Source organism: Atta cephalotes, assembly GCF_000143395.1.
Source record: "Atta cephalotes unplaced genomic scaffold scaffold00013, whole genome shotgun sequence".
NCBI lineage: Eukaryota > Metazoa > Arthropoda > Insecta > Hymenoptera > Formicidae > Atta > Atta cephalotes.
Window position 1 is genome coordinate 2,607,734 of NW_012130077.1, and position 15,288 is coordinate 2,623,021.

The 15,288-nt window shown below is 31.1% G+C and overlaps 2 protein-coding genes across 2 annotated transcripts in view; one reads left to right on the forward strand and one right to left on the reverse strand.

Moving 5' to 3' along the window:
* LOC105617484 (ATP synthase-coupling factor 6, mitochondrial) overlaps positions 1–2,884 on the forward strand; it is a 3,348-nt gene extending 464 nt beyond the window's left edge. The window contains exons 2-4 of the mRNA XM_012199041.1: positions 1,954–2,099; positions 2,514–2,644; positions 2,778–2,884. Of these exons, the coding sequence (XP_012054431.1) occupies positions 1,960–2,099; positions 2,514–2,644; positions 2,778–2,809 (303 nt within the window). The 5' untranslated portion in view covers positions 1,954–1,959 and the 3' untranslated portion in view covers positions 2,810–2,884. The remainder of the gene's footprint in view (positions 1–1,953; positions 2,100–2,513; positions 2,645–2,777) is intronic.
* A 95-nt stretch (positions 2,885–2,979) lies between these two features.
* LOC105617488 (DNA polymerase epsilon catalytic subunit A) lies at positions 2,980–11,580 on the reverse strand. The gene is made up of 18 exons (XM_012199044.1): positions 11,495–11,580; positions 11,307–11,427; positions 11,028–11,246; positions 10,685–10,914; positions 10,307–10,547; positions 9,877–10,193; positions 9,567–9,813; positions 8,923–9,475; positions 8,318–8,759; positions 7,893–8,130; positions 5,164–7,749; positions 4,805–4,971; positions 4,429–4,717; positions 4,270–4,353; positions 3,914–4,176; positions 3,644–3,776; positions 3,359–3,570; positions 2,980–3,283 (listed from the first exon to the last, which is right to left on the reverse strand). Exons 1-18 carry the CDS (start codon positions 11,578–11,580, stop codon positions 2,980–2,982), a joined length of 6,732 nt encoding a protein of 2,243 aa, XP_012054434.1.
* Positions 11,581–15,288: the final 3,708 nt, after the last annotated feature.

Here is a 15,288-nt window from a genome sequence, read left to right on the forward strand (position 1 = left end):
TATACAATCACGCCATGATAAAAGCACGATGCTAATTGTTAAAATTCCCGTAATAACTTCGTATAGCATACATTATACGAAGTTATACGAAAGTAATTTTGAAATAATTCTCCTTTTTTAAATTAGATAAAATTAAATAAATTAAATAAAACGAGAGTTATTTAAAAATTACTTTAAAATTTTATACAAATTTATTTTCGCTAAAATCTTTAGAGAATATCTATAATTATTTTAAAGAATATAATTATATAATTATTTATTTAAATTTTAAATAACTCTCCTTTTATCTAATTTAGATAAAAAGGAGAGTTAATAAAATGATTTAAATAATTATATATTCTATAAAATAATTAAAAAAAATAATTATATATTCTCTAAAGTAATTATATATTTTTTAAAGAAGATGTTAACAAAAATAAATTTAGATAAAAAGAAAGCTACTTAAAAATTATTCCGATGATACAATTTTATAGTGTCAGAAAATGTATGCAGTCATACATTTTCATACGTAGTCATATGTAGTTCCCAAACTGAAAATGGATATACTGGAGATAATGTATGGGCGATTTTGCGATTTCGATGGAAACAGGAAAAAACTGGCATGATCTCTCAGGTTTCTTTCTGTCCGGATTAAATTCCGATTAATGTCCAATTAGCTTTAATTTCGATTTACCTTTCTTTTTACTTTTTCTTAAAAAAAAAAGGAAAGATAATTAAATCGAGATTAAAATTAATCTACGTAATAAAATAAAATATTATAATTGACAAATGATATACAACCGATTTCAAGAATTACTTTTGATATTTATATAAAATATTCAGGAAAAAAATCAAGAAAAAATATAATATAGAAAAAACAATTAAAATAAACAAAAAAAGTTATTTCTTTTAATTAATACAAATATACGTAGCCATAAAAATTTATTCTTTGCTCCATAATAATTTTAGATTATTATTATTTCATGTTTATACTGTCTAATTTTTTATACTTTTTAAATATTTTGCCTTAAGTTTATTTCAATTAATTTTTTTACAAAATTTCAAACTTGCGCATCTTTATCAATACCTAATTCATGGAATCCCTTTACTCCATCCAATGTTGTTAGACGGGCCGGACGCATGCGCGTCCAATGTAACTTCAGTATCGGTTACTAGTAAATAGGAGATCATTAGTCGTCTGTGTAAAATTTTTTCAAAAATGTTGATATATTTTATTGATATATACAAAAAAAAGTTAATTTTATACAAGTAAAAAATAATATTTACCGAAAATTTTGATATATTTTACATATTTTACATATATATTTGTATATATGTATACATATGTAAAATATATTAAAATTTCAACATTTCATCAATCTTAAGCGACTATTGATCTCCTATTTACTAGTACATTACTGAAGTTACATTGGACATGCATGCGTCTGAAACCCGGCCCATCTAACAACACTGACTCCATCTGATCTTTCCTCTCGAAACTATTGGCTTCTGTTATTCAGTAGTGTCAGTTGGTGTCAGTAATTGTCTTGCGAAGAAAATTTGAAGTTGTGTGTACGAGCTAAATATATAAGTAAATACATTAACTAATTATTAACATACACGCGTAATGTGTAATATATTTTAAATGTATTGCTGTTTATCCATTTATGAATGGATGAATGTATATTCGAATCATTTTTAATGGAATTAAATTTAAATTCTATTCCGAATGAATCTAACCAACAAATGTTATTGCATTTTATTACGTAAGAGACGTCTGAAAGATTAATTTTCTAATGAAATTTAACAACATATAAGAAAATTATAATTTAGAATTTGCGATCTCGATGTGTAATTGAGAGATTATTTGGATAATTCATGCTTGTTGTACAAAAAAAGAAGAATTACTTGTTGATGACAAAAACATATAGATACAGAATTCTTCCTCAAAATTGTGCGTGACTTATGTTTTAGGCAATCATGTTGAGGTCACGTCTCATTAGTGTGCCGAAAGCTATTAAACGTAACATTAGCACCAACATTCCTGTCTTGCAGAAAATAGTTGATCCCATACAGCAACTCTTCATTAAGAAACTTCAGGAGTATAAATCAAAAAGCGTGTAAGCATACTTTTCAATTTTTTAAAATATTTTTGGGGAAATATTTTTGCAAAAATTATTATTTATACTTTGAATAGAAAAAGAATATAATTAAATTTTTAGTGTAAAAGGAACTAAAAGAACTGCCTATGTTCATTTTATTTATGTTCATTGTTGTATTATTCTGTTTAGAAAAGACAACAGTATTAATTAGAATTTGAAAAAAAAAAATATATATATATGTCTTTAATTAAAAATAAAATTAAAAGTTAAAAATATTTTACATAGCTGCAAAATATCAATAATTATAATTATGGAACTAATAAATCAGATTCATTAAAATATTGAATTAATATTTTTATGTTATATCAAGTAATCTAATATGTCTAAAATAAAGAATGTTAAATGCTATAAAAATTTTTCTTTTATTTAAAGAAATGGGAAATTAGTTGATCCTAGTCCGAATATTATAAAAGAACGAGATTCTGAATTAGAAAAACTTAACATGCAATATGGTGGTGGTCCAGGAATAGATATGACTCAATTTCCTCAGTTTAAATTTGTTGGTAAGTTACTTATAAAACAAATATCTGTCTTTCAGATGTCTGTTTTAAATTGAAAAGTTATTACAATTTTGCCTACATGCAAATATATGAACACATAGCAAAACAATTTAATGTATATTGTATTTTATTTCAGATCCACCTGTGGATTCGGGTATTAAAAAGTGAACATGTATATATATATCATAGGACATTCATGTACTCATGTTGAATTATTAAATATTAAGTAAGTCATCTTAAAAATATAGCTGTAAATTATAATCTGGTTTTTTTAACCTAAACAGTCCTAAACAAAACAAATTAATAAATTATCATAAAGGGAGAAAACCTTGATTTAGTTAACTCGTAAAAAGTTTCGTGTTATCTACTATCTCTGCTAAAATATTCATTTTACATTTCGTGGCTATAGATTTACATATATTTACATAGCTTGTGACTTCGTCTCGTGAAATTAAATTATCATATTCGCCTGAGCAAGAACATAACAAGTTCATGTTGTCTCGTTTAATTTCCTTACACTTTCGGCATTGTAGATCTTGTAATACGTAAGCCATACTTTTACGATTCAATTTGTCAATTAGTGAAAATTCTATTTCTGTATTGTCATAAGATGCATCACAGTTAGGACATTTCCACATGAATCTATAATAATAATAATAATACATCTTTAATGTATATCTTTATCTAAATATCACATTATTTTCATATTTAACGTACTTATTATTTTCATTGGTGAAATATTCATCTTTACAAAGATCAATATCTCTCGTGCGATTGCATATTTTGCATATAACTTGTGATAAAACAAGAGAAATACACGGTTCCTTCCACTCAACATTATCGCTATAACTACCAACTCCAATTAATCGTAAAAGATTTGTTTTTAAGTTATAAACCTCATGCTCCACCTCTTTATCTAGAGATAAAACCTGAAATTTTCACAGATAATTTTTAATATCTCGAATTCAAATATTGTTGAAATATTTATAAAGTAATGTTTACCTTGCATACTGCTTTAATTAATTCAAGTGCAGGATTGATTTTTATACTTTCTTTTCCATTCATATTCAAATTAGGATATTCCTCGAGAGTTAATATCTTTTCCGTCAAATTCCGATGTATCTTTTGAGCTATTCTGCAAATAATATGCAATAATATCCTTTCAAACTATCGATTTTTCCAAGCACAAAATATTAATATTAAATTATCTCATTCTTTTTATATAAAGCTTCATAATTAATTTTAGAAACTGTAAAATAGATAATTATATACTTGAATAATCTTTGAGATATTTCTCCTGATATCAATTTTTTTGCAAACTCGGCTGTATTTTCCAATGCACCTAAACCAAGTGGTGCTATAAACGATTGGCTTTGGCTTTGTCTTCTTCTTGGCCTTATAGTGTTATTAGTTTCATTCTCAATCATACACTGATATACTGCACGTATGTATCCTGCTACTACAGCATTAAAACTTGCTTGACATCCTGCTTCTGTAGGCAAGCATTCCATCAAATTCCAATTCATGATTAGAAGCTAAATAAAAATAATTCAAGTAGAAAAATATTACGTCAAAGTATTATCAGTATCAATTTTTACAAATGTCTATAAATATGCTTATTTTTTTACCATGTCATCGTCATCATTTTCAGTATTCTCATCGTCTCCCATATCATCTTTAGGTGACTGTCCTTTAATACCAGCATGATTGTGCTGTTGAAAAAATCAAATATGTATTCAAAATGTTACACTAAACATTTCATGAATGAAATAATTGATGAATCATACCAAGTCGAGCCATACTAAGTATTCCCAACATTGTTCACAAGAAATATCAATACTGTGAAACAGCTCTTTGTTTTGTATGGTTTGAACAACAAACTCTATATAGCCTAAAGCATCGCTCACAGATCTTTTCTTTGTGCATACAATAATCTTATTAAAGTTTGCAAAAACTATAATACAACCTAACGTTTTGAAATGTGCTATTAATTGTATATATAACTTTTTCATATAAGTATGTAAAGTACGACGAAGAGCAGGATCATAAAGCAAAGCGTTTGAAGATCTCAGCCATCTAGAATCGTATGGATATGTGCATGCGTGTTTATATAACAGAGTATTATATAATTAAGTAATAACAATACAAATAATAATAGCGTACCGATAGAAATGGATCAATTGATAATCCGCGAATGTATTTTTATACAGAGATACATCAAGCAACCATGTGTTTACCATGTTTCGCAATATTTTAAACGATGGATTGCATAAAGTGATTTCGTCGTAGCTGGGAATAACTGTTGCAGCATCACTACCCATTGCCATGTCCTATTGAATAATTTAATATAATTTAATATAATTTATATAATATATTGCCAATTTAGAGAAATTATTGCAAATAAATTTTTAAAAAGTACTGTTAATTAATTTAAAGGGATGTATTTTTTTTAAACAAATTTTAAATATATATATATATATAATATATATATATATAATTTTCGAAAGATGTATAAAACTGACCTGGACGGATGGACGCTGTTGATTGTGAAACGCTACAAACGTACTAGTTCCATCTATATCGTGAATATGATTATATTGCAACAGTGCACTGATCGCTAAATAATCTACTTCCAACTGGACGCAAACACTAGAATATGTGCCTGGATTGTTCGCAGCACAACTCGAACTTTCCTCAAAGTCTGTCAATAGCCTGTTATCGTCATTCTCGCTGCCACCTAAATCGGGTTTCTCCGTGGGTGAGCACCATAGGACAAAATTATTCCTGTACAAATTTCTAGCGTAGAATAAATCGGCGCCAAAGAGTGAAGTATCCGCGGGTATGTTGCCAATGGGTGCGTGAAAATATCGACATTGTTCTGCGATTAATTCGACAATCTGTTGACTCTTCAGGTAGTGACTGATCATCATTTTCGCACCGATCTTCTGCCATTCTAATGTGCTGTATAGATTCTCAACGTCTCGCACGTGCGTGCTGACAAGAGGGAAATCATTGAGAAGTGGCATTTCGGTAATTAACACAGTTTTGTCAAGAGCAGTTTGATTAATAATAATTGTAGCACCGTGCTTTTCATTCTTATATGTCGTTAAGGCTGCTTGCAATGTACGACACACATGTTGAAAGTTTGTTTCAACTTGTATCATAAACTGCATAATTTCAGGCAATTCGCTTATACTGTCTTCGCCATTTGTTTCCAATATTGCTTTACGTTCGTTCGTGTATAATGTATTCATGTTCGGTAGTTGATTAGAAACGACTGAATCTAAGACAAATATGTGAGCCCTCTTGCTGGCGCTTAAAAATAAGCCCCATAGTGCTTTTTGACGGTTTGAACTCCAATGATGATAGAGAAATATGTAGTTGATCGATTCAGTTCGTTTAAGATAAGGATGAAAAGCGATACTCTTGTATTCCAATTGATCCAGAGTAAAGGTATCGGCACCATCTGCCACTTTACGCATAACACGCGGATCGACTATGCATACGCATCCCAACTGCAATATGGCCCGAAATTCCAATGACATTTGCGTCTCGTAAATCCCTTCAATTTCTGGTTTATTTAAATCTTCCAGGAGTTCCCGACTATGCTCTTGAAATAGAGATTCTGGTAGAGAATATTGATACAAGTTGTATATCGGGCGAGAGCGTGGTAAAGATCTAAAACTTTTTTTCCAAAGCTCGTTAGGTCCTGGATCGGGTCTTGCTTTGCGAGTGTTTACGTAAAATATGCGGGGTACTACGAGACGTACTTGATGCAGCTGTGTGTCGACCAGTATCCACAATCGAAACATGCCGGGTTCACTGGTTTCCGATAGCTGAATGATTTCCCACGGAGTTTCCAACAATTTCCTTTGAGCGCGTCTTAAAAAGCCAGTCATGGTAGATGTATTTGTATTTCGTATAACTCCCCAGCCAATTCTGTCGATTTCATCAGTTTTACTTCTCTTTTTCCGATGCTGATTTCTTTGTTTAGCTTGGAAGGCCCACTTTTTTTTATGAAATTCTAACCATTTAAGCCTTTCTTCTTTCGTTCTTCCCATGGGAGGAGGTGAACCCAGAGTTTCTTTCCAATTTTTCACTCTGATTATCTCATCTTCATCTGAATGCTGTCTTTTCCTCTTGTTAACAACTGACATTGGAGTTGTGAAACTAGTGGACGGTCCTGCAAGGTCTTCAATATCACAGGGTTCTTCGGCATTGTTCGCATGAGAAGTATCTTTATCTACTACAGAAAATATATCTGTGATCTTTTTCTGACGATGGGATGAACTTTTCTCCATCACTTTCTTATGTAACCATGGTGGATGCTGCACTCGTGGAACTGGATTCGGTAAGCCTTGCATCGCTGCTGGTATAGTGATTATTTTTTGAATAGCGCTCCCGAGTCGTTCAATGTAATAATTCCAATCTAAAATATCTCTTATATCCTCACTGTATAAAGTAGGATCCTTTAACCACTTTTTCAAATAATGTCTTCGCACAGCCGGTTCTGATTGAAAAATAGCCAATGGTATCGCGCGCTCAGTAACTGGTGCGCTTTGCGGTTTATTTGCTATAACATATCTACAAGCTAAACCTGCATCTTTAACCATCTCATCGCCTAAGAATTCAGCTAATCTTTTAGCCGTAGAAATCGACGTGGACTTCTGTGCACCATATTCTTCCAATTTACGCGACATGGATTTGTTTTCGGATATAAGTTCGAACAATTCGGTATCAGGCATATTCGCACATTTACTATACAATAAATCCAACCAATAATCTGCGTCCTTCGCGACTGAAGCATAACATTCTTCCAATGTGTTTCCTTTTAAGAAGGATTCAAAAACAGAAGCTTGAAAAATTTTTATCAGTTGCAATTCACCCCTTCTTTTTACTTCAAATCCTTTTAGTTCAGCTAGCGAACCATCGAAATTAAAAACTGCGTATCGTTTCTTTAATTTCTTTCCTTCTTCTTTTGCAGCGGGTAACACCATTGCTAGATACGGTCCATCAACTTCAAAAAATATAGAATTTTCACTTTTGATTTCATACGTTAAATTATCTTTATCCACAAGCTCATGATATATTTCATTAGTAAATTGATCCTGTAAAAAAAAATATATTAGGTGTAGTAAAAAGAAATCCATTATATTTCCATTCAATTTCATACAAAAATAATGGATTTCTTTTTATTACACCTAATAGTAACCAAAAGAAAAGAACATATTTTTTGTTCATTTATACATACCTTCACCATAAAATTAAGGACCGCATTCGGATATGAAACCGTAAATTTCGATTTTTTTTCATGAGTAGTATGAACTATGATAGAATCCGGAAAAGACGCAGGTAATATGCACCATATACCATCAGTATCTAATTCCAATGGCCGACCAATCTGTTCTATAATTTCTCTAGCTTTCATGATAATATGGGCTCCTGTGTAACATACAATGCCACCCATTTCCATGCTATGCCATCGTGCTCTGTAATATAATTTTAAAATAAATTTTAAAATAAATAATAAAAGAGAATAAGATTTTAAAAATCATAAATTTGAGTGTATAATAAAAATAATAAAAAAACACATAATAAAAATGTTATATTCCTTACTTAATATTATCTTAATGTGTTATTAACATTCCATTTTATATATTCAATTTTAATACTTACCCTTTTCTCATAACGTAACCATAGAAAGAATTGAGAATACATTTATGAGCAAGTTGAAGAGAATCGTACAAAACTTCCCTATTCTTGGCAGACTTTATATCAGCCGCATCTCCTTTTGCAATTGCTGCTGCTACTTGTCGCTTAGCAACTTTAGTTAATGCTTTATATTCATATCTTCTATCTCTAAATGCTCTCACAGTGTCAACATAAAATGAATTCTCCTTCTGACAAATCGTTTGCATTCTTTCTTCCATTTTGGTAATTTTCGCTTTCTTATACGCCTTTTTACAATAGTCAGTAAGTCTATTTTTTTGATATATAGCTTGGTCTTTTGTGGCCAATTCGTGGAAAGCTCTCTTAGGTCCACCAGGAAATTGTGGTGGAAATCTTTCAGTTTCTAATTGCTGTTTTACTCTTTGATATTCACCCAAACTTGCAGCCACTAAAAATTATTAATCAAACATTAATAACATTAATAACAAACATTAATAAATAGAATATAATATTAATAAAAAAATAAATTTAATAATTATAATATAGATAATATAAAATTATAATATAGATAATATAGACAACTTGAAGTAGTATTTTATACTCAAACTTACAATATTCGCCTCGCCACATCCATTTCATCTTTCTTTGGCAAAGAGCGTCAGGTTTGTTATAATCACACACTGCACAATCCGTTTCATTTACTATCGCGGAAGGTTGCAATCTGTTAGTTAAAATTATATTAGGATACATAGCGCCTACGTCTAAGTGATAAATTACAGGATTTTCTAATCTCAAAGGTTGATCTTTAAGTTCCTTCAATTTTCCCTTAATTTCATTTACTATTTCATCAAAATTCGTAACCATGTTGATTGATACTTTTTCCTCTTCTTGTATTGTGTGTTTTAAGGCTTTTTCTACACCACCAATTAACTCGTCTACAGCGCTAGGTACAATTTTAAAACGGCAAGGAATGTCGGCTCTAAAAACACCAGATTCCAAGGCTTCTACGTGTCCACCTACATAGGTTTCTTGGTCCAGTAAATGACCATCTTTTGTCAATTTATTTAATTCAGTTTCTTGTTTATTAGGAAATATAATATTAGCTTGAAAAGCTTGTACCATAAGAAGTGATTCACAAAGTGTACCAGATCCTTTTCTGAGCACCTAAACATAAGTCAAATAAAATCAAAACAAAGCTTATCGTTTAAAGAAAAGTGTATCAATTAATGTACATAATATAAAATATTTTTCTTACTTCATCAGGTTTCATAGGGATAATAGTGCATAATGCAAATATGAAGGGATGAATATATTTTTGATAGAGATAAAATGTCGCCACTGCATCAGAGACAGAATAATTTGCGAGTATTTCAGGTTCTTCCGATGCTAATCTGCACATATCTTCTGGATCAAGTTCCACTGGATCATATCTCAACTTAGCTTTAGCGACAGCTTTTAAATTTTGAGATCCCACTGGGAGATAAGAATCACGTCTCACCCAACTAAAAATGTTTTGTGATAAGAACATATTTGTAATACTTAATAAAATTTCACAAAATATTTACCATAAACAATCCATATGCATAGCAGCTCTACTGATGTAAACACCTTCGCGATTTTTATAGAAGCCAATTTTCTCTTTCATATCCATGTTATGCACAGCAGCTCGAGCTTCAATAAATGGCCAGTCGAAAAAATCACCATTGTACGTTACAAATATATGCGGTCTTATTTCATTAATATGGTCGAAAAATTTTGTTATAGCTGCTTTCTCATTAGGCTCATTGAATATTGTAAAGGGACCTTCAAATTCCGGTTTTGGTGTATATTCAAAATCTTGTATGTCCGCAGAGATTAGTTCTCTATTCGTTATTAAGTATCCCTAAGAAAAAATGTAATAAACTCTCTTTAAAAAAATAGAACAGAAATTATTTATCTAATAATTTGAAAAGCTAAATAATAAGTATTATTTATTTTCTAAAATGAAATTATTACCTGTCCATCTATCATATATGATATCATCATAATCTGATCGATACTGGCATCTGGAAACTTCAATGGCAGCTTTGTAGTTTCAATATCATATGCTAATACAATAGATTCAGGTGGTTCAATCATGTCCTCCTTTCGCGTGATTACAGGTGGTTCACTTCCTCTGCTCTTTATAGAATACCAAATTCCACAGAAGATATTAGCATCTATAGATACTCGGACATGATGAGGTATGTCATATTCCCTAAACAATCATATCAATATATAATATCAGTATCAATCAAGAAGTAGTAAATAACTAAAGAGAGAAATTAAGAAGTAATAAAGAAATAAATATTAATGAAAAAAAGAAAGAACTAAAAAAGAAGTGTATACAATTACCTAATATCGAGAATATTATCCATGTGGTCTAAAATTTGTTTACCACTGTCCTGTTGTTCGTTTGGTTGTAAAGTAGTCGCTAGCATATCTGTGTAGTAAGTATTACTTTTCTCTCGCTCTTTGTTAACTCTAACAAAGCGCATAATGTCGCGTTTAACTTTCGTTAAATCAATAATATTTGCGAAAGAAAGTTTCAAGTATTTTTGTTTCAAACCAATCAAGTGATTAGGCTGTAATAAGAGAACAAAAAGATAAATAAAAATAATAAAAAAGAAAAAATACACTGAATCAATTATAAAAACATATTAGTATTTAATTAATATTGATTAGAAGCACATTTTACCAAATCAAGATCTTCTTTATAAATAGTCTCAATTTTTGTCAAAATTCCTGTGTACTTTTTAAATAAAAATGTCGACACTTCTTCAAATGTATCTTTACGACATAAAATATAAAAATATGGTGAAAATGGCAATGATACTTTAAACCTGGTAGAGTCTTCCTCAATGAAGTAATAATCCACACCACTCAACATATGCTTATCATCCTCTACGATCTCCGTCTACACAAAGACAGAATCTTGTATATTAATTATGCTATCATTTCTTTCAATCTTCCTTACCGCGTGCATATTAAGCAAAAATCCTATCCTCTCTCTCGAGTCAGTGACTCGACGAAATCCGTATACAGTATCAATTCTGATATCTTCCTTGATCTCGAGCAATTTTCCCAATGCATTTTCCCTGAAATATTAAAAATTTATAAGAAATACCGTGATAAAATCAAGAACAAGTATCAAGATTATCATACCCCGAGACACTGGCTTCTTGATTCGGATTTCTTTTGTTGATCGCCTTAGGTGGACGGAAAGCTCCGGTATTTTGCAAAGTTTCCATTTCGAAGATATCGAACGAAGTGATATTTTTTCGATGTCTATTAGATAAATATTAATAATCAAATAATCACATTGAGAAAATTTTCAAAGCAATAAATAAACTGTCACCATACGTCTGCCTATTGCATGCTGTCGCAGCTGATCGAAGCCCGCCTTTTTTAATAGTTTTATATAGCACTACCTTATCAAGAACTCGTCTCCTGATTGGCAGATTAGAGTTTACTCTGTCGATAGAAAGTCTACAAATTTGATGTATTACGACAGCATTCGCGTGTTTATTTATGAAATTAAGAAAATAAGTAAGGCAACAAATCACAGAAATACTTTTAACAATCTTTTCTCGCGTACTAAAACTTTTATGCTCTGCGATTGATATTTTTCTTTCTCCAAAGATTAAACTTACTACACTTGCCTCACATCAAGTGAAGAAAGTGTAACTTCGAACGATCGGGCCTGTGATTGGTTCGCTTCCTCTGACAGTTTTGAAAATCACAATTTGGCGCCTCGATGAGATTTCAGTTGTTTCAGTGATGAACTGATGGAAGGCGTCGTGACGGTTGCATCCAGTTGTTACATTCGAATCATGTTTCTTGCTGTTGCGACGGTTTGAGAACAAATCTCGTGTATAAGGAAGGCATTCCAGATATCTTTTGCATTGAGGATGTTCGTCGTGGCTCATCAAACGTCATTATACGTATGTACGTTGATCTAACAAGTCGTACTCCATGTCATCTGACAAAATACAAAATCCTCTGAGTCACAAGGATTGTGATATCTGCTTGCGCAAGGCTATTGCATATATATATGTGTGTGTGTGTGTGTGCGCGCGCGTGCGCGTGTGTGTGTGTGCGTGTGTATAGATATATATATTTGTTGTGTATATATTATACACGTTGATATAATTATATCATGCAACATTATGCCATTTGTGACTTAAATATTTTTGAATTGCTAAATTTTAGATTCGACTAAATAAATATGTATAATATTATTCGACTTACGAAAAAGTATTATTTCTTATATTTTCTCATTTATTTCTTATGTTATATAATATTTTTCATAATTATTCAAACTGTTTGTATATCATGTTATATCTCATGTCTAAAATTGCATGGCTAAAATTAGTTGACGTATCATGAACTTAAAAAATGGAGCATGAGTTCCAAAAATATGAAGCTTTTCGCCATTTTGAGAGATAACACTCTATTTCTCTATCTGTTTCTTTTTTCTCTTTTTCTCTCACTTTCTAGTATCATATTAAGGTTTCATAGGAGTATATTATTAAGCGTAGAAATTTATTGTGCACGAGTCTGAATTTCCTACTTTATTTTTAATCTTGATTTTATTGCTTTAACCGTTTAATAAGAAATCTGTTTTACGCTACTTTTAAAAAAATAAGAATGTCCATTAAAAATTTATTAAAAATAATAACATTAACAATAAAACGCTTATACTACAAAAACACTTAATACTATTTGCTTTATATCCCAGTTTACATTTCAATGAATTATCTTTCACGTCTGAAACAATATAATTATCTCAAAACATACGTCATATAAGAGAAAAGTACCAAAGATAATAAAGATATAAGAAAAAATTTATACTATAATTTAGACTAAATTATAATATTTTTTTAATATTATAAATATAAGAAAAATGTTTGATGCTCCCATATAAGCGCTTTTAGGCCTTTTTTTAAACTGAACTTTTTGTTTTATTTATCTTTTCATTTTTTTCTCTTTAACGGAAAGAAAAAAAAAGTGCGCGCGCATACTTAATAGTGTAAGAAGTTTATCTAAAAAAAACAGTTTGTCTTTCAAGATGGCTACAAGACAAATTTCCTTCTTTCTACTGAAGGCTCTTAATACTTCTTTAAGTTCATGCCATCTATATTCATTAATTTTCACGGAGATCGGCCGGTCATTGTTAATATTTTCCAATTTTCTGTAGTTTTCAATTGACTTTATCGACTGTCGATGTAAATTTTTTGATCTATTTAAATATTTAAAAAATCAATTACATGTGATATATCAGATAATTTAAATCATTATTATTATATTACAGATGCTTTTCATATATAAGCATACATATAACGTTGCAAAAATATTGTATATATTTTATATACATATTTCGTATTATATACATTTTATATATATATATATATATAATATAATATAATAAAATTACATTTTCTCTGTTATTATTCGTGCATGTATCATTAAACGCAAATGATAAAAATAAAAGTACAAATTTTAAATAAAAATTAAATTTATATCATGTAAATACGCCTGTTTAGAATAATTACATCATAAAATTAATATTTTGTTACGAGTTAATCAATTGAATTTCAATAGACACATAGATTTTTATATAATTATCAATCTTTAATAGACATGTCAACTTCCTTGGTTTCTAATAATCACTAGCATCTCAAGACATCATTTAAAATAGCAAACTTATTATTATCTTTAATATCTCGGTGCTCCAATTAATTAGTTTACCGACGTCTATATAAAAGAGTGCTATAAATACCAAATACATTTCCGATTCAAAATAAATTCACGAAGCTTTAGTCTAATTACATTATTCAAATATCATAAAGAAATTTATGCTTTTAATAATAGATGGCAGAGATCTGTTAGCGTTTAATTTTTACGCGATTCGTCTACGCGTTCGTAGATCTTCGTAATGACCGCGCCGGCGCAGCGGCCATTTGCCGAGGCTTGGCGGAATTTGCCGAAGCTCGACGGAGCTTGCCGAGTCACGTGACGCTGCGATACGTATGATCATTCGCAAGCCGTTGGCTGCCGGCCGAAATTACGACGCCAAGTTAGTAGCGCGCTTAGTTTCATTCATGAACGTCAGGAACGCGGCCATAATACTCCTGTAATCTGTATATTGTGTATACACCGGGCTGGTACACTGTACACGGTGTACATCGCGTCGTTGCGTTAGTGCTGCTGCCGATGTGCGTGCGCCTCACCGTCGTCGTACACGTGATTCCCGCTTTGCGTCGCGTTTTTGCATGGTGTTTCCCGTGTGCGATCCTACCACCGGCTGGAAGTTATCAACGATAAATTCACGGGACACCAGCTAGCGGCGAGACAGGTGCGTAGAGACAATTTTTGTAGCGCCTTAAGTAATCGCGATCGTCCAAATAACCGGATCGGTCGAGATCTCTCATAGTCGACGCCACGGCTATGTGTCATTGACGAACGTTTCAGAGCTGCGTCGATGACGCGTTTATCTTCGCGCCCGTTCGACTCCGGCTTTATGAATGGATCATAAAGAGCGAAATTCCTCAACCGCTGGCGGCCGGGTAGTTTTAACTTGAGTGCTCCGATTAGAGCTAGAGCTTATTTATGCGGCTTCTCGTACATCGTTGCACGAACGTCGTATGAAGCCGATTCATTTCGCAAAAGGTGTAAAAGAGACCTTTTTTTTTTGGAGCATGTCAGAGTATATCGCGCGGATGGTTTTATGATTTAGTGAACTCTCGTAGAATTTGGAAGGTTTCCATATCGCGTACTTTGTCCCATCGAGAGTCTAAAAATAAAAGTATCTTCTTTCTTTTTATTTTTAAATATTTGTGATTATATGTAATTATAATATAAAAAAATATATATTATTATATATATAGTAGTACGTGTACTATAGTAAAATAAATTAAGTAATATATACTAATAATAATTAATTATTATTATATATA

Bases quoted from the DNA above. Each gene is read 5' to 3' on its own strand.
- LOC105617488 (XM_012199044.1), bottom strand. From the start codon at position 11,580: ATGGAAACTTTGCAAAATACCGGAGCTTTCCGTCCACCTAAGGCGATC. The intron at 10,194-10,306 runs GTAATAATTTCA...ATTTTTTCTTAG, and splicing joins CATATATGATAGATGGACAG to GGATACTTAATAACGAATAG. The intron at 4,718-4,804 runs GTACGCTATTAT...ATACGATTCTAG, and splicing joins CAATTGATCCATTTCTATCG to ATGGCTGAGATCTTCAAACG.